General features: G+C 36.8%; 1 protein-coding gene across 3 annotated transcripts in view; it reads left to right on the forward strand.

The window, feature by feature from the left end:
• Positions 1–25,659, forward strand: part of Ctnna2 (catenin alpha 2) — a 1,104,669-nt gene that overhangs the window by 18,406 nt on the left and 1,060,604 nt on the right. For 2 of the 3 annotated variants that reach the window (XM_069989103.1, XM_069989105.1), the window contains exon 2: positions 8,046–8,127. The exons of the other annotated variant lie outside the window; for it this stretch is intronic. In XM_069989103.1, the coding sequence (XP_069845204.1) occupies positions 8,100–8,127 (28 nt within the window). In that variant the 5' untranslated portion in view covers positions 8,046–8,099. The remainder of the gene's footprint in view (positions 1–8,045; positions 8,128–25,659) is intronic. 3 annotated transcript variants of the gene reach the window in all.

Below are 25,659 nucleotides of genomic sequence, written 5' to 3' on the forward strand. Positions count from 1 at the left end.
TTGTTGGCATGGGTAACATTTTAAAAGTGAAGCTTGCTAAAGGAAACTATAACTCTTGTAAATTTACCCCTCTATACAAAATACATTTTTCTATAAGAGAAAAACACTGTCTCCTCATTAATAGCAACAGCTGTCTCCAGCAAAATGAACAGTATTTTACTAGTGCTGTTGAAGCAGCTAGATGAGATGTTTGATCAGTATAGAAGAAATGTGAGTCATTATTAAACCAGTTCTAGTTTCACCCTGTGCTCTTGTGCACAGGCTGACTTGTGGATTGTGGGAAAGGGAATTACAAAGGCTATTTGGGGTTCCCTCAACTTCTGAGGTGCTAAGAAATAAAATCCCAAGTTTTCTGTTTCCAAGAGGCAAAGAAACAGCTTAGAGATCAAGAAGGTCAAAGGCTAATGAGAGTTCACTGTTCTTGTTAAAGCAAGAAAAGGGTCCTATGTTAATCTTTTTCAATGTAGCTTCAGCTGCTGCTTAGCTAAGACATCAGATCTTATTTATTTGAAAAGAGACTATGAAAAAAACAAGTTAGATGTGTGTATTTCTAAACTTACTGAGCAGGCTTGAATGCTAATAGATTCACTCACTTTGCTTTAAATAGAACAATAACCATCAAGATCAGGAGTTTACTGGTTTTCTCTAAGAGTTTCCTAGAGTAAGTTGAAAGAAATGGGCTTTAGAATTTTAACTTTTTTAAATTTTCTGCTTCATCTTTATAATTTTTAATCTTTATTATTTTATTGCAAAGCCCACTATGATAGTCACTTCTATGACACTGTCATAAAATCAGTGTGATAATCACATAAAAAGCCATAATAACCAAAACAACTTGGTACTGGCACAAGAACAGACCTGAGCACCAATGGAATAGATCAGAAGACCGAGAAATGAACCCACAGGTCTATAGCCACCTAATTTTGGATAAGGGAGACCAAATAATAAATGGAAGAAAGACAGACTCTTCAATAAATGGTGCTGGCAAAATGAAACACCTATAGAAAACTAAAATTAGATCCTTATATAGCACCCTGCAGCAAAATCAACTCCAAATGGATCAAAGACCTAAAAGTAAAATCAGACACCCTGAAAACAATATAGTAAGGAATGGGAGAAACTCTAGGGCTCCTTGGCACAGGCCAAATTTTTTTTAAAGACCTAGAAACACAAAAAAAAGTCAAAGAAAGGTTGAACAAATTGGAATTGCATGAAACTGCAGAGCTTGTGCATGGCAAAGGACATAGATCAATAGAAAGCCCACGGATTGGAAGACGATCTGCACTAGCCATACAACAGAAAAGGGTCTCATATCTAAAATATACTTAGAACTCAAAAATTTAAATCCTCCAAAAATCATCAAAGAAACAACCACCCCATTAATAGGTGGGCTAAGACTTAGAGACTTCTCTGAAGAAGAAATAAGAATGGCCAATAGACACATGAAGAAATGTTTAACTTCTCTGGCCATAAAATACATGCAAATCAAAACAACATTGAGATTACATCTCACCCCAGTTAGAATGGCTATAATCAAGAAATCTAATAACAACAGATGCTGGAGGGGTCGTGGCCAAAATGGAACCCTACTGCACTGTTGGTAGAAGTGTAAACTTGCTCAACCACTTTGGAAAACAGAATGTAGACTACACATAGAGCGCCTCTATGGCCCAGCAATCCCACTTTTAGGCATTTACCCAAACAATCACAAACAAGGGTATACTAAAGCTACCAGCACGACTATGTTTATTGCAGCATTATTCACCATAGCTAAGATATGGAACCAACCTAGGTGCCCCCTAAGTAGATGAATGGATCAAGAAAATGTGGCACATTTATATGCAATGGAATTCTATGCTTCCATCAGAAAGAATGGCATTGTCCCATTTGTTAGGAAATGGAAAGAATTGGAAAAAATCATATTAAGTGAAGTAAGCCAGACGCAAAAAAATATAGGTCCCATGGTTTCCTTCATTTGGATTAATTAGTATATGCCTAGGATAATTTTATCAGATGAGCAGAAAATCTCAAAAGCTATGCACATATGACTATATAAGATGATGTTAAGTGAAATGAATCCCAAGATATGGACACAAGAGGTCTTTCTTTGTTGTTGTTTTTAATGTACTATGTTGTTCCCCCTATGGTATATCCTCTTTGGTCTCTGTACTTGATTTTGTTACCCTTCATCTGGTAAATACAGTTTTCTAATTTGGGGAAGGGTAGGGGAATAGAAAATGCTGAAACAAGAACATAGTATGAACCATTGCAACCAACAATGATACCCACAAGACAGTATATTGGAAATTAACTTTACAACTTGGGGGGTGGTCAGGTGGGGAAGGAGTGAAGGAGGTATGGGAAGGAAGGGATAGTGGGAGAACAAGGGAGGGGGTAACAATACTCAACAAGAAATGTACTCATTGCCTTACTCATGTAACTGTACCCCTCTGTGCAGCATCTTTACAATAAAAAATTTTAAAAAAGAGGCAAGGATTATTTTGGTTCATGGCTTCATAGGCTTCATAGGCTTCATAGGCATGGACATGCAGTTTGGAGTCTGTTGTTCTCATGGTGAGAAAACACGTAGAAGAGACTTTTCTCCCATTGGCAGGAGAACAATGGTGTAAAATAGAAGAGGAACAGAAAGAGTCGCAGTGGCAAGGGCATAGGCCCAATGGTTTAAATTCTTCCTGAAGGCTCACTGTCTGAAGCCATCTCCTGATAGTGCCACAGGATGCTGATCAAGCCTTCAACTTCTAAGCTTTGGAAGAATCTCCCAGATTCGTACTATAGCACTCAAGTTAACTTAATGGAGGAGAGTAAAGAAGGTGGTTGTGCTCAATAGTTAGGTAAAAATTGGAGTGCTAAAATTCAGTCTCGTCATTATAACCACCTTTTATAAATGGTACTCATGAGAAAAAAAATATGATTTAAAGACTCTCTCCCTTTTATTGAAATAGTGGCTTTTGAACTCAAGGTCTTGTACTAGTTGGGCAAGTGGCTCAAGTCCTAATGAAACTCTTTTGAGAAGTAAATGCATTCACAATAAATGGGTATTTTCATATATTTGATTTAAGAAGAATAATAATTAACATATTTCTTGTTTTATTCTTTCATTTTTATTGTGTATAACAAATCAACTTATGAGCATTACAATGCAAGGCAGATTAAGTTCTTAATTTTTACTTTAAATTAAGATGCTGAAAAGAGAGTATTTGGTAACCAATGGACTTGGTTACCCAACTTTAGAAGTAATCAACTGCTATAGCTATGCATTTATATATCTACTAATTAGGAAAATAAATGATATTTCCATGGCAACAAAAAAAGTCTCCTTGAATACTTGTTTTACACTTTCAATAACAACACACAGCAGGATATATAGGAACACTGATGGAGATACAAGATAATCAAGGTATGTAAAGCATCACACAAAGCATGCTCACTGAAGTTAATTTGATTTGTAAAAATGAAATGAGTGGTTAAATTATATAACTACACATTTCCTTATTAACCCCCCAAATATAAAATATTCTCAGAAGGCTATAAGATTTTCTGAAGTGTGCCACATATACTGGTTTTAATAAATGACTTCCAAAATCAAATCTGCACCATACCATGGTGTGATTGAAGACATTGAATTGATCAATCTGTCCCATTTATTTTAAGAGTACCAGGATTAATGGATAAACTAATATTCTTTTAGCTTCTTTGGTCTTAGGAAATGAAATTGTCTTGTAGACTCTATCCCCAGAGAGTAATTCTGCTTTAGACACTAAGAGAGTGGTTTCATGAGGCTTTATTTACTTTGCAAGAGAGCTACTCTTATAGAATTACAATTGACTGATTAGTGTGGATGGATTCATGGAATACACTTCAATACTTTTACATTTTCTTTCTTAACATTCTTTGGGGTTAACTGATTGATTTTTCTGTCACCATCATTGACTGTCCTTGACATATGAACTTTCTAAACTTGCTGCTCTTTGAAGACATATTTTTCTTGCTGCTCTTTGAAGACATATTTTTGAAATGTCTGCAAACTTCTAGGCTGCTGCTTACTTCTGTAATGTTCTGTGAAAAAATGTAATCTGCCCTTCCCATCTCCCTCCCCCAGTCTTGACTATCATTTTCTAGAGTTATATCCCTTAACTTGAAACATTAAAGTAAGATTAATTTTCATAGTACTAATCTTTCTCCATGAATTCAATGTCCTTCTGCTGCTACCAAATTATATCTCCAATGTCTTAGCATAAAATCCAGGCCCTCTTGTTCCAAATACAATGTCATATTCCAAAAGAAGGCATCCTTATGTTCACTAAGGGAACTGCCTTCCAAAGAAGTATGTAGCATTGATCTGAGAACACCCTTTTCTCTCTTTCAATGACTTTTTGGCTAATTTTGTGCTGACAGCCAAGACCTTCCACATGACTTTTTATGTCCATCCAAATGTAACCTTCTGTCTTTGGTGGATTTGAGGCTGATCCCTTACAATGATTCTACCTCACTTTTCTATATTCCCTGTTTAGAGTTATTGCTGTGTGTGTTGTTCTAGTTCATTCCTCCCTAGGAAATCTGCACTCTTAACTGTGAATGTCTTTAAATAGGGATAAGCTTTTTCATCCAAGTACTCCCTAACAATAGATATGAACATGGGATCAATAAATGCAGAAATAATTCAGGAAATGTATTTATTTTAAATGAATTAAGACATGACATTTTCATGTGTTTGAAAAATATCAATTTTATTATATCCTAAAGAAGCTTAAGACATTTATTCTTGGTGTGTGTGTGTGTGTGTGTGTGTGTGTGTGTGTGTGTGTGTGTGTGTGTGTGTGTGTGTGTGTGTGTGTGTGTGTGTGTGTGTGTGTGTTGGTTATGAGACTTGAACTCAAGGCCTAATAGCGGTCTCTGAGCTCTTTTTGCTGAAGGATAGAGCTCAATTACTTTGAGTCACAGCTCTGTTTCAGTTTTCTGATTGTCAGTTGGTGATAAGAGTCTCAAAGTCTTTTCTGCCCAGGATAGCTTTGAACCAGGATCCTTAAATCTCAGCCTCTTGAGTATCTAGGATTACAGGCATGAACCACCAATGCCTAGAACAATGTGTGTGTGTGTGTGTGTGTGTGCGTGCACGCGCATGCGTGCGTGCGTGCGTGCGTGTGTGTGTGTGTGTGTGTCTGTCTGTCTGTCTGTGTGTGTGTGTGTTGTTGAGGATTAAACCCAGATTCTTGCACATGTTTGAGAAGTGCCTGGTCATTGACCTTTATCCTCAGTCTAATTACTGTTTGAGATAAAGAAAAAGAAGCACTGAATTACCATGTTCTTTTATTGCACAGACTTACATAATTTTTCTAAGATCACAAGGTTATATTTTATATTATATATTATATATATTATATATTTTTACATATAAATATGTATTATATATATATATATATTATTACATGGAGTACATCTATTAACAAATTCAAAATCTGATGATTATGATACAGATTTCTAGAGATCTAAGTGGACCCTCCCCTAATTAAGACCTTCAAAGTACCTACATTTCTGTAGGACTCGGAGACATAGAGACATAGAGGAGCATGCTGCTTCTGTGGTGGGCTACCTTATCAAAACTACTTCTAGACCCAGATAAACTGGGAAAGAAACTTTTTCTTCTAAAATAGTGTCAGAAATTACCATTAACCAGCAAAGAAACAAATAGTTCCCAAAGCAAACACCACATTAAACTACATTCAAATGTCAAAATGCCTGTGTAATTCCCTTAGCCACAAAACCTCCACCAAGCTGCCCTCCCCTGCTTGGCATTTCTGGGATAACTGATGTGCTGGATACAGCAGAGGAAATGCAACACATTCTACTTGTTGTATTTGTTGTAAAGATACTATCTTAACCCAGAAGCATTTTTAAAGGTAAATGTCTTTTGCCATGATTGCAGTACATGGCTTTTGCATTCTTGTATTTCCTTCTAGGCTTTAATGATGAGTAATTTCAATGTAACAACTATAACTACATGATGCAAATCATAGTGTGCTGTTTTAATAGTTCATCTTTTATCTGATCTTAACTTATTTTTGTAATTATAGGTTATTGATAATATGATTGTATTTAAATTATTCAGATTATTTCTAACTGTGTGTGGGGGTGGTTGTGGGTGTGGGTGGTTGTGGGTGTGATAAGGTTTGAACTCAGAGCCTGGGCACTGTCCCTGACCTCTTTTGCACAAGGCTAGCACTCTACCATTTGAATCACAGCTCCACTTCTGCCTTTTTAATGGTTAATTGGAGATAAGAGTCTCTTGGACTTTTTCTACCTGGGCTAGCTTCAAATAGTGGTCTTTAGATCTCAGCTTCCTGAGTAGCTGAGATTATAGGTGTGAGCCACAGGTACTCTGCTTTATTTCTAACTTTTATTTGTAACAATATATAAATGAACACCTGTGGCACACTGCTTTTTATTTTGAAATGAGCATAAATGTTGACAGAGTATTGATTCTAAGTTGAAAGCTCTAGAGATGATTTCCAGTTGCTTTCTATGATTCTTGGGCTTTTTCATATAATTTCCGGTACCCCTATTGTGCTAATAATAGATATTTTGAAACAATTAACTTGGCATGAAATGCAGACTATTTATCAGGAACTTTCCTCTCTAGGTTTCATAGAAAAAAATATTTTAAAATGTCAAGATGGGTATCTTTTGGTATTCTTCTAAGCATGATTTAGAATGAAGAGTATGTAATTTTCTGAATGCTTCTTTTATGTAGAAGTGGTGCTGGGGATTGAACCCAGGGCTTTAACACATCTTGACAAGTGTTCTACTATATAACTATATTCCTGGCCAGCCACTGGTTTGCTAAGACAGGATGTCTTGCATAGACCTCAAACTTGTGGGTCTTTGTCTCAGTCTGAAGCTCTGAACTACTGTTTTCCATTTTGTTATCGCACTTAATCCAGGTTCTCTGACATTGTCAATGACGTTGTTACAATGTCTACTATCTATCTACTCTCTCCTATCTAGCTTCTGTAACTTTCTTTTAAATCTCTGAAGTTTTGATAATATCTATTTTTATTCCTGAAATTTTCTCTTAACTGATGATATTCAATTAATTGATTAAAATTGTGCCTAATTTCTACAAACACCCTGGAAAAGAGGAGCTTGATCATCAAATTTGATATTGTGTAAGGAATTGTTTTCAAAGTATACAAGAAGAAGACAATTTCAAAGTAGGTAGCTATACTTTGCTATATATAACTACGCATGTGATGGCACATGCAAGTTGTCCCAGCTAACTTGAGAAATAGAAATTAGATGATTGTGGTTTGATATCACTCTAGGCAAAAAAATAATAATAAAATAACTAAATAATTTAAAAAGCAAGACTGGATCTCCACAGACAAGCCAGGCACAATGACTCATATCTGTAATCCTAGCTATGAAGGATACATAGGCAGTCTAAGATTGACTCTAGGCACAAATTTAAGCCTCTATCTGAAATATAAGTAAGTAAAAAATAACCGGAACTTAACTAAAGTGATAGAGAATTTACTTAGGATTGTAAGGCCTTAGCTTCCACCAAAATAAATCAAAGATAAAGAAAAACAAGCAACTAATAGATTAAACACAAAATATTACATACTAAAAAATAAATGATATTCTTACAAAATATTAAAATATGCAATGAACAATGTCTTAATCCTTTTATAATTAGAATGCTTTAGCAGATCAGTAAATAAAAAGCCATAAATATAGCTTTCATAAATGTAGGCATACTTTAGAAAAATCTTGTGGTGTGCTTCTACATTCAGGAAATAAAGTTTCTCACATATCTTTTATAAAAACATTTTCATAAATTGTGGTGGTGCCTTTGACAGCCATTTGCTTTTAGTTTTGTTCTTACTGTGTAGTTGCATATATCATTAAATAATCACACATATTTGTTTTGGGACATACTGGTGTTTGAGCTCATGTAGTGCTTGCTATGCAAGTGCTCTGCTACTTGAGTAATGACCCCAGCCATTTCTGATGTATTTATTTTTCAGGTAGGGTCTTGAGTTCTTGCCTGGAGCTGGCCTCTGTCCTAGATCCTCCTACTTATGGCCTTCTTCTTAGCTGAGATCTCAGGTATGTGCTGCCACACCTGGCTTATTGATTTAAATAAAGTCTGACTAACTTGTTCTCTCTATTGATGTTGAACTATGATATTCCCTCTGATTCCCAAGTAGTTATGATTACTGACCACTATGTCTGGGCTCATATGTGTTTTGAAAAATCAATAATTTATCATCAGAAATAAATTCCACTAGAATTCGAGTTTTCAAGGTCAGAAGAAATACAAAGGAGAAGGAAAAAATAATTTTTACAGCAAGAATAAAAGGCTGTGACAATGAGATGCTGAAGTTTTACATTTTGCTCTCATCTGGGCTTCTGTATGGCAATATTGTTAACTGCTGGTGAGCAGAGGAAATACTAGCACAAATAGCACAATTAGACCTGCTTTATTTTCAAGTATTACTACTATGGGAGGAAACTTCGAGAGGGCACATCAAGGACAAGCTTTGTCATTTTGCTTGGACTGAGGCATGTATCAGGCTAAGTGCCTGAAGGAGGCAGTGTGGATATTTTCTAGAGAGCCCATTAAGGGGTAACTCGGCCATCCAGTTAGGCCTCAACAATGTTCATTCAGAGTAGTGGCCAAAAAGTCAGAGTGACTTTTACCTGGGTTCACGTTTTCGGCCTCTTCCCTGAACAGCTAGGTAGGTCTGTTGTAATTTAGTTGATCAAGAATTGAGTGATGAACTTAGTCAGACAAAACTCTGATTTTTTACCATCAGATCAGTTGGAAGAGTACAGGCAGAGCCAGACTAATTCTCCAATAGATCTTCGTAGCAAGTAAGGTTCAAAGAGATTCAGACATTCCTGATACTAGATGTACCTTTTACTTTAATACTGCAAAACAAGTGTTTTTGACTAGTAATGTTATACAATATGGATAAATATTTCTACAAGATTTTATGTGCATACAATCAATATTAAATTCAATCTGAACGTAGCTCTGTTGGGGAGAACATGATTGCTCAGGATCTGACCTGAGAATCTTTCTTGTGATATGGTCATCACTTCTAGCAATTAATGAATGCTTGGACCATATATTTAGAGGCCAACTGTGTTTCTCAGAGTTTTCTCTTGATTTCTGATCTTGGATTCTGCTGCATCTTCTTCTGGAATGCCCTCTCCCCGCCCTCTGATCCCTTCACATACTTTCTTGCATTTTCTTTATTCTTTCTATCCTTTGCTCCCATAGTTCTGAGTCTGATTTTGTATTGGTATTGTATATTTCTCCAGCCCCTACCCCCCCCACATTTTCCAGTCATTGTGAGAAGAGTCATGTGTCCAACCTTAATCCAAATTTAGGAGAGAACTGGATTCCTGGCAGGAAAACTGGTGTGTGTGTGTGTGTGTGTGTGTGTGTGTGTGTGTGTGTGTGTGTGTGTGTGTGTGTGTGTGTGTGTGTGTGTGTGTGTGTGTGTGCATGTGCACCTATGTGTACATAAGTGTTTACTTCTCAATTTTTATTATGGTCAGTTAGAAAGGTCACCAGTAACACAGACATTATGCTACCCATGCATCATGGAAACAGAATGCAGAAACATCAGAATTACTTTCACTGTTAGGTTATAAATATTAACACTACATTACATTGATATCATGTAAGAACATAGCAATTTTATTCAGGCTACATTTATTGATTCCCCACTCTATGTCTTCCTTTCTCTCAAGAGAAGGCTATACATAGTTTGCATAGTTTCTAAAATTTAGTATTATTTTGCTCATACATAGGTTAGTTCAATATTTTTCAGTAAACTAATAAGGCAATTATTGTTTCTCCTTTTTGAAGGAAAAGGAGTACAAACAACAAACCTATTTAAACTCTCTTTATTAAATATGTAGCTATAAGAGTAACATAATTACATGAATTATACACCAAGATTATTTGTAAAAATAAAATCAGGGTGAACCCAAATTTAATGGTTCTGTCAGCATTTCTAAGTTAAAACTGTAGGCTTATCAGCTCCTTTAATGCTGTTGTAGCAGCAGGAGTTATATAACTATTAAAGAAGATTATTTGGAAAAAAACAACTTGTCAGAGTATAATTTTAACCACAATGCATACTGTCCTCAATATACAACAGTTGAAGTTACTATTTGTCAATTTAATCCTAGTGTAGAATGCATGTATTCAGTAGAAACCACTGAATTTCAAATTTTAGCTTTTGGGGGAACTAGCCACAATGGATCCAACATTGTTTCAGTGCCAGGATGCTGAAGGTATCACAAGATCAACAATTGGTGCTACAGTGTGGTATGCATCTAAGCTTCATTGTATGATTGTGGCTGCAAGTGCTTTTGAGACTTCTAACATGTTCACTTTATGTTGAGTTTAACTGAAAATGACTACATTGTATCTCAAAAAGCATCTGCATATTAGGTGCAATTATCTTTGAGAACCTTATACTTATTTTATTTTTAAAGCTAGAACTATTATATTTTTCCCCTTAAATTGTATTATTGTATTATTGTAACCGTGGTATTTACTTATCCTTAGAATTTCTGAGGAACTGAAAGAAGATTGTAATAATGACGCAAAACATGATGGAAACACAAAAGATGAAGAGATGCTGAATGAGAAAAACAGAAAGTGTGAAAAATAGCATAAAAATCAAGCAGATTTTTGAAAGTAGAGACAGCAAATAAAGTTGGAAATGGCTATATTCCAGAGTAGTGAAGAGTGTGAATCAAACCAAGAAAGCCCAGAAAATATGGTGGAAAGCTGCATTTGCTTATGGCATTGACACATAGGCTCCATGGATGGGATTGGAGATGGTAAGAAGAAGAGTAGGAGCAGATGGGCCAGGGTATTGCATGCTCATTTCAGGGATTAGGGTTTCATTTCTATTTCAGAGGAAGCTGTCTAATTAATGTGCTGTTATGTCTGAAGCATGACATGATAACTTGCAAAGGAAGGATATCGCTCGAAAGGTGGTGGCAGAGAAATCAATCAGGAGGTTTTTGCAGCAAGTCAGGTGAAGCCTGTGGAGGGTCTGAACAAGAGTAGAATATTGAGAAAGCAATAACCCAGAGATGAGATCTGTTAAGATCAAAATCAAGATCAACCAGGACAAATCCAACTTTCTCCTAGTCATGAAGACATATAAATCATCACACCACTACCGGTTAAGAAAAGACTAGCTAGGCAGGCACAAGTACAGCAGACAGACCTGGGAGTCCAAGAGTACCATATGGTGACTGTGACTCAGCACTGTTGTGCTGTTATTAAAAAAAACAGTTATTGCAAATAAGGGAAATCATGGCTTTCCATTTCCTAACAAATGGGGCAATGTCATTCTTTCTGATGGAGGCATAGAATTCCATTGTGTATATATACCACATTTTCTTGATCCATTCATCTACTGAGGGGCATCTGGGTTGGTTTGATATCTTAGCTATGGTAAATAATGCTGCAATAAATATAGTTGTGCTTGTTGCTTTAGTGTGGTCTTTTTTGTGATCATTTGGGTAAATGGCCAAAAATGGGATTGCTGGGTCGTAGGGGAGCTCTATGTGGAGTCTTTTGAGGAACCTCCATATTACTTTCCAAAGTGGTTGAACAAGTTTACACTCCCACCAACAATGCAGTAAGGTTCCCTTCTATCCACATCCCCTCCAGCGTCTGTTGTTATTAGAGTTCTTTATTATAGCCATTCTAACTGGGGTGAGGTGGTATCTCAATGTTGTTTTGATTTGCATTTCTTTTATGGCTAGAGAGGTTGAGCATTTCTTCATGTGTCTATTGGCCATCCTTCTTTCCACTTCAGAGAAGTTTCTCTTTAAGTCTTTAGTCCACTTATTTATTCGGCAGTTGTTTCTTTGAGGATTTATTGTTGGGGGATTTAATTTTTTGAGTTCCAGGTATACATTAGATGTGAGACCCTTGTCCATTTTATGGCTAGTCAAGATCTTCTCTCAATCAGTGGACTTTCTATTGATCTTGCTAGCTATGTCCTTTGCCATACAGAAGCTCTGAAATTTCATGCAATTCCATTTCCTTGATTTGTTGTGTTTGTGGGTCTCTATTAAGAAAATTTGGGCCTGTGCCAAGGAGACCTAGTGTTTCTCCTATTCCATCCTGTAATGTTTTCAGAGTGTCTGCTTTGACTCCAAGGTCTTTGATCCATTAGCCATAACTAGTAGATGTCTGAGACAAGCAGAAAAGGTCAGATAAGTTGATGTTAGGTGAAATGAACCCCAAGATACCTATTCAAATGTTTTTCTTTCATGCTATTGTTTCTAACAATTATAAGATGATTTCTTTGTTGCTTTGTATGTCCTTCCCCCACAGTATAACCCCTGCTTTCACTGTATTTGATGTTGGTATATTTTGTGAAGGGGAAGGGCAAAAACACATCGGTTAAATAGGGATACAGATGGACCCATTGCAGCAATGACATGTACAATCATTATGTTGAAAAGCAAACTTTATAACTTTGGCCAGGGTGGGGGGTTAGGGGAGGGTGGTGGAGATGGGAAGGGATGGGAAGGGGAAACAAAGGAGGAGGTAACAATGCTTGGTAAGAAATACACTCATTATCTTGCTCATGTAATTGTAACCCCCCTATATGGTATTTTCACAATAAAAAAAGAGAACTGAAACAATGGGGAATGTATTAATAGGAGTTAGGCATGTAAGTGACAGGGCGTAGCCTATGTGCTCTATTTTTAATTGTTCAAACTTCATTGTTCTCTTGACTTTTTTGGGCTTCCCATTTCAAGATCATGTTCAGAAAGTGAAAAAAGCTGGTACTGTGGTTCACACCTAGAATCCTAGCTACTCAGGTGTCTGAGATCTGAGGATCACAGTTCCAACCAGACTGGGCAGACAAATCATATCTCCAGTTAACCATAAAGAAAACAAGCGAAAAAACAGCTAGAAGTGAAAATATGGCTTAAATGGTAGGGCATCATTCTTCAGCAAAAATAAAAAAGCTAAAAAGAGTCTAAGCCATAAATTTATGCCTCAATACTGGCACAAGAGAACGAAAGCAGGAAAGAAAGAAAGAAGGCAGGAAGGAAGGAAGGAAAGAAGGAAGGAAGGAAGGAAGGAAGGAAGGAAGGAAAGAAAGAAAGAAAGAAAGAAAGAAAGAAAGAAAGAAAGAAAGAAAGAAAGAAAGAAAGAAAGAAAGAGAAAGAAAGAAAGAAAGAATGAGTGAAAGAGAAGAAGGAGGGAAGGAAGTAAAGAAGGAAGGAAGGAAAAGGGGAGGGAGAAAGGGAGGGAGGGAGGAAGGGAGGGAGGGAGGGAAGGATGCAATGAGATCCAGAGACCAGTTCAAGCACTAGACCTGATAGGAAGTGCTACCTGTAGTTCTGGGTTTTTGAGATACATTCGGGAAAACTCAGTGAAAAGGTTAGACCATATGAGCCAATGCAAGTACTTTATGTGAATTCTAATAGCTCAAAGATTTAAAGCGATACAAGTCTTCCTTTGGGATATACTCCTTTGTATTACTCAGCATTTTTCCAAAGAAACTTTTGTAATGTAATCTGTAAAGTAGAGTTTTAATAAAAGAGGCAGCAATGGGAGCTTTGGAATTGCTTCCTTGATCTTGCCCCCACCCCCAATCCCAGGGAGGGGGATTGTGTCAACCCTCAGTGTTCTGCTCCTGTGACTTATCATACATTTGTGGACCAAGCATGTGTTGGCTAAAGCCCCTGAAGTATATCCCAGAATTCTCTCTTTCCTCCAACTTCCATGTAATTAAATGGGGCTGTGGACACCTGAAGGGAAATTAGTGGGGCTATGAATATCCAGCTCTTTCTGAGGACAATCTCTTTAGAACTTCTTTTTACCTTCACTTGTCCAGGTTACCTCCTCTGCCTGAACAGCAGGACAGGATTCCAAACAGATGCTTTGAAAGGGCTTGCCTTTGTCTCCTAGCACTCATCATAGTTAATCATCATACACCCATCTATGTATCATTGCCTAATGCCTGTTCATCTTGCCAGGCTGCAACCTCCCTGATAACAGGATGCTGATTTTGCTTGCTGATGTTTTTATTAACTTATAAAATGTTGGTTATATAAAAGAATCATTATTCCTACATCGCAAGAAGAATAAGTAAAATGAAAAAGGCACCTGAGAATGTGGAACAATTCTCAGGGTCAGGTTTAAGCCATGCAGAGGCAAGATAGAAGGTAAGCAGTTGGTCTGAGAGAAGCAGAATAGAAAGTGGTTACAGAGTAGAGCAGGAAAGAGAAAAGGGAGTTATGGAGCAAGGATGGTCAATGGGTACCCGTGAAGTTGGATAGCAGTAATAATTTCTAACTTTCTGTATGACTGAGTTATTAATTGTTTAATGATTAATTATTTTCTTCAAATAGTCAAGTACAGAAGATTTGAAACATTCCCAGCATAAAGAAATGGTGCATGTTCGCAAAGATGGATACCCCGATGATAGTACAAGTAGACTGAAATGCGCACTGCATTCTGTAAACTTGCATGTTTACTGATGCTAATTAAAAATTCAAAGTATATATTTGAAAAAATCATAATGTTCCAAATAAAAAACCAGGAGTCAGCACAGCTCAGTGAGGATCGATGTGACTCTGTTAGGATCCAAATCCAGGCTCTGCACTCATCAGCTTGGGCAAGTTACTGTTGGCTGACCCTCTCTGTACCTGGACCCAATTGCTTACCCCACAGTGTTACTTTGAGCATAAAAGGCTGAACATGGGAAAAGGATTTGAAACAATGCCTGCCAGAGAATGTGTGTATTATATGCCCTGAATAGAAAACAGGGGAAAAGCAAAGTTCTCCCTTCTCCTCTAGAGGATTCCTCCCTGTAAATCTCCTCATCCTCAAGTAGTGTAACCTTGTGGTCATTGGTGCTGGAGTCTTCCAAGGGTGACGTGTATGATGTTTGTTTCACACAGGACCACTTTCAGTTATTTTAACTGAATCACAAAACAAGCAGTATTTGAGATTGAGCTGTATTCTCTTCCTAGTACACTAAATTGATAGATAAGTTCATTACAATGAAATTCATGTAATATTTTTGTAATGACCTACACAAGTGAATCAAACACGAATCCGTATTCTTAGATATTAAAGAAGTCAACTATAAATTTAAAGGCGATGTTTCATTTTATGTATGCTTCCTTCAGTTTGTGGATACTATTTAACTCTTTAAGAATTTATGTTTTTCTGAATGCTTTTTAATTTTGAGTTTTTCCCTCAGCATGAGCTCATGTTTTATGTGGGTATAGTGAAATGGAAGTTGGTAGTGATTCTTTTTTAATAATTTTTTATTGTGAAAATGCTGTACAGAGGGGTTACAGTTACATGAGCAAGGTAATGAGTAGATTTCTTATCAAGCATTGTTGCCTCCTTCTTTGTTTTTCCCCTACTGACAGATTAATGTGATTAAATGTGTACTTTTATTGTTTATCTCTGAAAAGGTTTTAATTTGTTTGTGAATGGTCATTGGTACCTTGTATAAAATACCCAGGAAAGATAGCACAACAGAATATTTTTGGCAGGGTTTAAGTATAACTATACTCATCTAGGTATGTTTTATCAATATTTTCCACCTTTAATGTTAATATATACATATGTCTGTCTGTTAAATATATACTAGAAGATAAGCTGAACACATAGAAGAGATAGTTATATAAAATATAGCCTAGTGCCTGGTGTCTCAGCTTGTCAGGACAGGACCTTTGCAAACATTTTAAGTTTGCATTTCCTCAATCTTCATAATTGACTTGGTGCTTCTAGTGATGATTGGGCTTAATGCTATAAAACTAATAACACTATGCACTTTAAGCTGTCTGGACTTCTGATTTTGTTCTTGGGCTCTCTAAATAAACTGTGCTTTATGTGCCTGTGACTAAAACGCATCCACCTTTTATCCTTGACTTGCTGTGTATTGTGTGAAAGTTCTCAGCCTCTTAGACTTACTCAGATGAGGGATTTGCAGGCCTGATGCAGTTCCCTAGTGCCATTCTCTGCCCCATTTCTCATCCTACATGGCTCTTGTAATCACTTCTTCACTGTCAAAAGAAAAATAAAATGCATTACAAAATGTATTGTTATATGATCCGACATTAAAAAGAAGGGGCTCATCTAAAATTATTCTAGGTATGAGTTTTGCAAACTTAACCAGTGAAATTTGTGTTTCTCTTTTGCATGTAATTGGCATTTTTGTACTTATGAAGAAATAATTGAAATTAGCTTCAAACAGTTAAATAGACTCTTTCAATTCTGTCTAATGTTTTAAGCTTTGGAGCAAAACTTTTCTATTAACAACTCAGCTCCATAACTCTCTAGTACTGGGTGAGGTTTTTTTTTAATTATCTTTAAATAGTTATACAAATTCAACATGTCAGTTTAACATGTCAATTCATGTGTATAATGCATATTGATCACTTTCACCACTTCTTGGTAGGGGTTTAATGAGCATCTTTGTAACTTACTATAAAAAAGATAATTATTCAAGCCCTACAACCGACCAAAAAAAGACAATCAACCTGCATAGTCATTATAGGATTAGCAATAGATTTAGCAAATGTATAGTTTAGCACCTGAAACATTATTGTCTTATAAGTGTTACAGTACAATGGACCTACTTTCATTTTGGAAAATTCTCTCCTTTATCTCTGTCATTCTCTTATATTTCTCTCTATCATATTCTCTCTGTGTGTCACATATATACATCCATCCATACATACATATACACACATGCACTAAAGAGAGCTGTAGAATTATTCCAAGATAATTTAACTAGTAAACTAGTAAAAAATAATCTGTAAGATAATGAATCTTCTTTACATTTAGTATATTTTTATTTTTTATTGTAAAAATACTGTACATCAAGGTTACAGTTACATGACTAAGGTAATGAAGACATTTCCTATCTAGCATTATTACCTCCTTTGTTTTTCCCCTACCATCCCTTCCCTCCTACCTCCCCAACTCCTCCCTCCCCCAGCCCCACTGAAGTTGTAAAGTTCATTTTCAACATAGTATCTTGTACATCTCATTGTTACAATGGATCAACCTGTATGCTTATTTCAACATTTTCTTATTTCCCTTCCCCTCCTCAAATTAGAAAAATGTATATATAAGATTCAGGGCACCATACTCAAATACAGTGAAAACAGGGGTTATACCATGGGTTAAGAACATACAAAAGAAACAAAAAAATCCTTTAGTATCTTTATATTTTGGCAATACTGGGTTTTGAACTCACCTGAAGGCAGGCACAACAATATGCAGGCACTTTACCAGTTTAGTGATGCCCATATTTTAGCATGGTGATAAGTTTTATTCATCATGATTTATATTTATCTTTACTGTGCCATTAAGAATTTCAAAGTGCTAGACGGAGGGCTCTAGTAAATTTTTTAAAAGACTGATAGTTTGTATAAATATTTTATTTCACTTTGAAAATAAAATCTTTTGCTTAATATATTTAATTCCATTTTACCCATTTATTGATTCTCTGTTTCCCTTCTGGGATAATGTTTTCATAATCTTGTTTATAGTGCTATGTGAATAGCAGACAGAAACATATATTTTCAGTTTTCTAAATAGCTTTTAAAAATAATGTTAGATTTTAAGTAATTACTTCTATTATTTTGTCACATTATTATTTTCCTATTAAAATATGTTTGTGATACTTTGTATTACTAGTTTTGTTAAAAGATACACAAGTATACAAAAAAGACATAATACCCCAAATTCAAATAAGTCCTTGGGTTTAGAACATATTATAAAGGAACATAGAGATTAATTTTTAACCTAGTCACCCTTGGCTTACACCTGTAATCCTAGCTACTCAGAATGCTGAGACATGAAAGCCAGCTCGGGCAGGAAAGTCCATGAGACTCTTTTTTGTGCGTGCTATGTTTATTTATTTAAATTTTTTATTGTAAAGTTACTGTCCAGAGGGGTTACAGTTACATGAGTAAGGTAATGAGTACATTTCCTATTGAGCATTGTTACCCTCTCATTTGTTTTTACCCTACTATCCCTTCTTTCCTCACCTCCCCACTTCCACCCTCCCCCCCAAAGTTTTAATGTTCCTTTTCAACATCGGGTCTTGTACATCAAATTGTTACAATGGATCACCCTGTATCCTTTTCTCAGCATTTTCTTATTTCCCTTCCCCTCCCCAAATTAGAAAAGTGTATATACAAGATGCAGGGCACAGAATCATATACAGAACCAATAGGGGTTATACCATGGGGGGAGAACATGGAAAAGAAACAAACAAAAAAAACACATAGTGCATTAAAAACAACAGCTACAAAGAAAAAAAAATCTTAACTCCAATAAACCACAGAAGTGGCATTGTGGCTAAGTGGTAGAGAGCTGAAGAGCCGTGGGATGGTGCCAAACCCAGAAAAAAACCTGAAATGTGAAGTCAAATTTTTATTAAGTAATAATTGAGTAACATATATTTAGTAAGAAAAATGGTGGCAAAGTTTAATATATTTTTAAATTGATTTTTTTGTTGTTTTGTTTGTGGCTGAGGCTTCTACTCAGGGGTAGGTGCTATCCCTGAGCTATTTCACTCCAAACTAGAGCTCTACCAATTTGAGCCACAGTTCCACTTCTGGTTTTCTGGTTGGTCATTGGAGATAAGAGAAGAGTCTCACAGCCTTTCCTGCCTGGACTGTCTCCAAACAACAATCCTTGGATCTCAGTCAGTCTCCTTAATAGCTAGGATTTCAGGCATGAGCCACCAGCACCTGGCTTAATCCAGATATTATAAGAGTAGATAACTATAGCTTTCTAGTTATAACACTGACAAGTGGAAACATATATTTTTGACTTATTTATTATTTTGATTACTTGTTTTGCCTTTTTAATTTTTGGTAGTAATAGACTTTTAACTAAGGGTCTCACAATTACTAGTAGGTGTTATTTTTGTGTAGATTTTTGGATACTTTTTTTTTCTTCCTGAATTAAGGCTTTCTGGGTAAGTTTTTTTTCTTTATTTTGGGGGGGGGGAGTTAGGATATATATTTACTGGATAAGTTACTTGAAAAAATTATGAACAAATGTTTCTGTGTGTTCTGAGTAACAGTTCCTGCTTTGACAAGGGTTGTCTTCAGATTATGATTCTCCTCCCTAAATCCCCTGTGTAGCTGGGATTGCAGGAACAAATTTATGTGACTGGCTTAATTGTTGGCATAGCAGGCTCCCTAAATTTTGTTTAGGTTGGTCCTTTTCGAATCTTCCTGATCTGTTTCCAAAGTAGAGCACAATTGGTCTTGTTTTGACCATTTTCAAACTGATAATTTATTTTCAATAACATATCTGCTGGCCTTGTTTTTCCTGAACTAGCTTCATACCTGACTAGCAGATGAGCAAATGATTTAATTGATAACTATACATGAAAATGTTACTTGATCATGGGAATTATTTTATAATGTATATAGCATAGCAAAGTGACATGAAATTGAACCATTAATATCCATCTGTTTGTCTAGCACTACTCATTTTCAATTCTTGCCCATAAGCAAGTATATTAAAAACTGCTAGTAAGAGTAGTGTAAATATGTTTTTCTTCGATTGTTTACATGTCCCTGCTGTGTCTCCGAATGGATTTCACCAGAGACAAATATGACAGATCAGAAATCTACTTATTGAGTCTTCCAGAGGCAACCAGATTGAGTGGTTTGTGTGTGTGTGTGTGTGTGTGTGTGTGTTTGTGTGTGTGTGTGTGTGTGTGTGTGTGTTTGTGTGTGTGTGTGTGTGTGTGTGTGTGTGTGTGTGTGTGTTTTAAGTAGGAGTTCTTTGGAACCAGTGCTGGAGTATAGAATAGGGTTGATAGGATTACAAAGATTTCTGCATAGATAACATAGTACTTATCTCCAGATGAACACCATTGATGCAAAGTAAATTTATTGCTGTGGTAACTAATTGTCCATGTTCATTTTATTGACAAGGGTCCTCTCCAATCTGACTCCTTTGGAATCCAGTAATTGGAATATTAATATCAATTGTTCTGTGCTGAATACAGGTACAGAATTTCTCTCCCACACAGGGATTACCTTCATGCTTCACAATTTGTTCTTTTGGATGAAGAGTTTCCTATATTGACAGCATTCATGTGGTTGATTTCTTTTTTTTTTTTATTGTGAAAATACCATAGAGAGGAGTTACAATTACATGGGCAAGATTAGGAGTACATTTCTTATCAAGCATTGTTGTCTCCTCCTTTGTTTCCCCTTCCCATCCCTTCCCATACCCTCCCTCCCCCCTACCCGACCCTCCCCCCGCCACTGAAGTTGTAACCTTTGTTTTACAACATAACAACTTGTACATCTCATTGTTGCAATGGGTCCACCTGGATCCCTATTTAAATGATTTGTTTTTTCCCTTCCCCTCCACAAATTATACCAACATCAAGTACAATGAAAGCAGGGGTTATATCATGGGGGAGGGACATACCAAGCAACAAAGAAATCATCTTATAAATATGTTAGAAACAATTGCATGAAAGAAAAAAAATTGAATACTTATCATTTCCCTAACATCAACTTATTTGACCTTTTCTGCTTATCCAAGACATATGCTAATTATTGCAAATAAGGGAAACAATGGAACCTATGTTTCTTTGGCCCTGGCTTACTTCACTTAATATGATTTTTTTCCAAGTCTTTCTATTTCCTAACAAATGGGGCAATGTCATTCTTTCTGATGGAGGCATAGAATTCCATTGTGTATATATACCATATTTTCTTGATCCATTCATCTACTGAGGGGCATCTGGGTTGGTTCCATATCTTAGCTATGGTAAATAATGCTGCAATATAGTTGTGCTCGTAGCTTTAGTGTGGTCTTGTTTGTGATCATTTGGGTAAATTCCCAAAAGTGGGATTGCTGGGTCATAAGGGAGCTCTATGTGGAGTCTTTTGAGGAACCTCCATACTGCTTTCCAAAGTGGTTGAGCAAGTTTAAACTCCCACCAACAATGAAGTAAGGTTCCCTTCTGTCCACAAAACCAGCATTTGTTGTTATTAGAGTTATTAGAGTTCTTGATTATAGCCGTTCTAACAGGGGTGCGGTGGTATGTCAATTAAATAGAATGAAAGAAAGACAGTCTCTTTAGTAAATGGTGCTGACAAAATTGCTTAACTACTTGTAGAAAACTAAAGCTAGATCCTTATATATCACCCTGCACCAGAATCAACTCCAAATGGATCAAAGACCTGGGAGTCAAAGCAGACACTCTGAAAACATTACAAATGGAGTAGGAGAAACCCTAGGTCTCCTTGGCACAGGCCAAAATTTTCTTAATAGAGACCCAGAAACACAACAAATCAAAGAAAGGTTGGACAAATGGGATTGCATGAAGGTTCAGAGCTTCTGCATGGCAAAGGACATAGCTAGCAAGAACAATAGAAAGTGAGCAATGGATTGGGAGAAGATCTTCACTAGCCATACAACAGACAAGGGTCTCATATCTAAAATATACTTGGAACTCAAAAATTAAATCCCCTAACAACAAATCCACAAAGAAACAACTGCCCAATAAATAAGTGGGCCAAAGACTTAAAGAGAAACTTCTCTGAAGAGGAAAAAGGATGGCCAATAGACACATGTAGAAATGCTCAACCTCCCTAGCCATAAAAGAAATGCAAATCATGTCATTGATTTCCGTTCTTTTCACACTAAGTGTAGAATTCTTGCTGAAGAATTTCCACTGAGTTTCTCCCCAGTAGGACTGTGCGTGTAGAGAAAATGTGACAGCTTCAATGGAAGTAACTTCCACAATCTTTCCATTCTTACGGATTAATTCTATAACCCATAGTGAGGTGAGATATCTGCTTTTGAGACCTTCTATTTGAAATTCATCACATTTGATAGCCTGTAGCTTACAAAAGTTTTTGATGCTAAGTGAAGTGTTGAAGTAACTGTTATCTTCGGAAGATTTTCCACAGTCAGTGCATTCATAGGGCTTTTTCTAGTATGAGTCTCCTCGTGTCTAATACGTTGACAGTGTGAAACAATGCTTTTCTATACTGCTTAAAAAGTTTGCTTCCAAGCTGGGCACCAGTGGCTCATGCCTGTAATCCTTGCTACTCAGGAGGCTAAGATCTGAGTATCATGGTTAGAAGTCAGCCTGGACAGAAAAGTCCCTATGAGACTTATATCTACAATTAACCATTCAAAAACTTGAAGTAGTACTATGGCTCAAGTGGTGGAGTGCTAGCCTTGAACACAAAGAGGCTCAGGGACAGCACCAGGCCCTTAGTTCAAGCCCCACAACTGTCCAAAAGAAAAGTTTGTTTCCTGCATGAATTCTTTGATGTGGCCCATCAACAGAGCTCCCTGAAATTTCTACTTTCTTGCCTTCATAGAGTTGCTCAGTGGGGGGATTTATTTGATGCCAATGTAGTAAGCATCCCAGCTGTAGCATTTTGCATATTTTTAAATATTCACAGAGTATCTCTTTACATTTATACCATGGTTCTACTATGAGTAACAGAATCATCACGGTCATTGGAAGACTTACCTTTTCTCCATTCTTACAAACTGAATGAGGTGAATTTCCTAATAAGTTATTTGAGTGTATTTATCCCTCTTGTGTAACCTTCCTAATAACCGTAAGACTAAATTATGTTTTAAACTTCTAATATGTGGATCAAATTTATGAAAATAGTCTCCAAATAATATCTAAGCAGAAAGAATAAATTTTCTCCAAAACTTACCATTTCTACTGACTCTCATCTAAATAAGTGTTTCCTTTGGGGGAAAGCATCAGACCTTGTATATCTTATCTATTTTTCTTAAATAGTTGTCTATCTTGTCTTCATATTTTCAGATTTTTAACTGACACATATCTGAAACCATTTTTATTAGTTTTCCTCAGTGCTATGCTATGGCATTAGATAGCATTGTTTATCATCAGAAAATACTACCACTAGAAACTAATGAGTAATTTCATCAGTAGCATCTGAATTTAGCCAAGATTCCTGGGGAATTTTTGTTTCTACCACCCAGGAGTCTTTATTTTTCCTCACCTAGAAGATCACACCTTCTTGGAAAGCTGATGCTCTGAAGGGACCAGGTTCTTAGAGTGCTCAGCATTAGTTCTTTTAAATGATCGGCCGAGTTGTGTCTAACAGCTTCTGTTCTTTTTGAAATCCACACCACATTCTGAAAAGCAAAACCTATCTTGGACTGGCAGTTAGTGACTCAGCTTCCATTACTCCTCTTTCTTGAAGGTGATCTCTTGAGTGAGTGGAAAGACTTGAGAATTCAACAAGCTATTATTCCAGGTTCAGCTTGGTATGCCCCCCATTTCTCAGTTCCTGCCATAGACCAGCTGCTTCAGCCTTCTCACTGTGGCCTCATCTTACTTCCATCCCACAACCAGGCACTGAAGCTGAACCTCATCCAGTACTGTCAACATGCACAGGAAGGTCTTTCAAGGGAAAGTGCATTCATTCTGATAAAAGTCTGTTGTGACATAAGGATCATCTGTCTACAGACCGTGAAACATATCCTGATATTTAGGAAACACAGTCATATTTATGATTATGTATCCACAAACAAAAGTTCCAGAAACCCAGAAAGATTAATTCTGCTATAATTCTTTTTACTTCCTTCTTTATACTTTACCTTACTTGCTTACCAAACTTAAAATAGAGAGAGATTGATAACATAGAGACCTCAGGGGTAATTTACCTAGGTTTTTTTCATAAAAGAGAACTGGACATTTGGTTAGTCTGATTATCCATGCCCACAGATCTTATAACTACCATTCTGCTTAGCACATGAGTCAGGACAGTTACCAGCATGAAATGTGCTGCCTTTGGAATGCAAAGCATTGTGCTTACACCATGCATATCTGGACCAATTAAGGTCACTGACATGGTATGCAAATGTCATATTTTGCAGAACAATCCAGAAGTTCAGATCCCTTTAGGGTTAAACATGACATAACAAAAGTTAACAAAACCCTTATACTCTACACACACACACACACACACACACACACACACACACACACACACACACACACACACACACACACACACACACACACACACACACACACACACACACACACAGAGTATATATTCTTGTCTCCTCTGTGTAAACATGAAATGCTTCTGGAACTCTTTTGTAGTGAATTTGTTTTAGCCAGCTCAGTGGTTTTGTTCTGAATGGCTGCACATTTGAATCTACAATAATCATTTCTGGTTTTATATATACATAGAGAGAATATATAGATATAAATATAGATTTACAGATAAATATAGATATAGATGTATAGATATATCAACTGTCCTTGCAGCTGCAATTGAAGTTACTACATGGTTAAGTTTATGGTGGTTCACTCTCATCATTCATGGTTTATATTCATCATTCATCACTCATCTGGTCTTTTTAAAAGCCAGATTAATGAATTATATGGGGCTATGATGGGGACCAATATCCCTGGATTCTTTTAGCTATCACCTTGTTTTACATTCTGATGGTTATATTATCTGAAAAGAGCAAGAAGAGAATAGTCTCTCACATTTATATTTAACCTTAATGACCAAAGAACCAAAATGGGAGTTTTGCTGTGTCGAGGTGCAATGGTTTCAACATTATCAGGGCCAGTAAAGTAATCACTGCTTGTATCTATGATCTCAGTGGACACACTGTGATTCACATGCAGCTTGACTACCACTTATTACCTGAATCTCCTACAGTCACTCTCTAACCAGGAGTTACAGTTAAAGGTGAGAACATAATGAATTTCAGGTCCTTGAGTATCAATGTTAAATCATATAATTATTAAAATGTCTACTTTTCATTAAAATGGCTGCTTTCCCCTTTATATAATTGTCTTCATAAGTGACTGGCCTACATCTGATTTTATTGGGAGTTTAGGAGCTGATGTGGCTCTTCAGAGTCATTCATTTTGAAGTAAAGGAGCCAGATATTTGGCCCCCAAACTGGCCAGGCATTGGCAGCAGTCTTCCCTGGAGAGAAAGTATGACCTTGGGCAAAGCAGCTTCCTTCAAAGGTGAGAGAGAGAAAGAGAGACAGAAAACAGAGAGATAGAGAGAGAGAAAAAAAGAGAGAGTGTGTATGTATGTGTAGTGTGTGTGTATGTGTGTGTGTGTGTGTGTGTGAGAGAGAGAGAGAGAGAGAGAGAGAGAGAGAGAGAGAGAGAGAGAGAGAGAGAGAGAGAGAGAGAGAGAAGACAGGGAGAGGGAGAGAGAGAGAGAGACAGAGAGACAGAGAGAGAGAGAGAGAGAAAGAAACTGACTATGGGAGCTGGGAAGGTGGCTCAGTGTTAGAGCTCTTGCCTTGCATGGCTGAGGCCCTGGGTTCGATTCCTCAGCACCACATAAGCAAAATGAAAAAAGCCGGAAGTGGCGCTATGGCTCAAGTGGTAGAGTGCTAGCCTTGAGCTGAAGAGCTGAGAGACAGCGCCAGGCCCAGAGTTCAGGCCCCACGACCGGACCCCCCCAAAAAAAAATTAAAAAGAGAAAGAAAGAAACTGACTATGGGCCACCAGTACACAGGACATGATTCATGAGACCTGGAGGAATTAGTGTCATTGTGAGCAAGGTTAAGAGACT

The sequence above is a fragment of the Dipodomys merriami genome, unplaced genomic scaffold (assembly GCF_024711535.1).
Source record: "Dipodomys merriami isolate MVZ:Mamm:240054 unplaced genomic scaffold, mDipMer1.0.p SCAF_37, whole genome shotgun sequence".
NCBI classification, from domain to species: Eukaryota; Metazoa; Chordata; class Mammalia; order Rodentia; family Heteromyidae; genus Dipodomys; species Dipodomys merriami.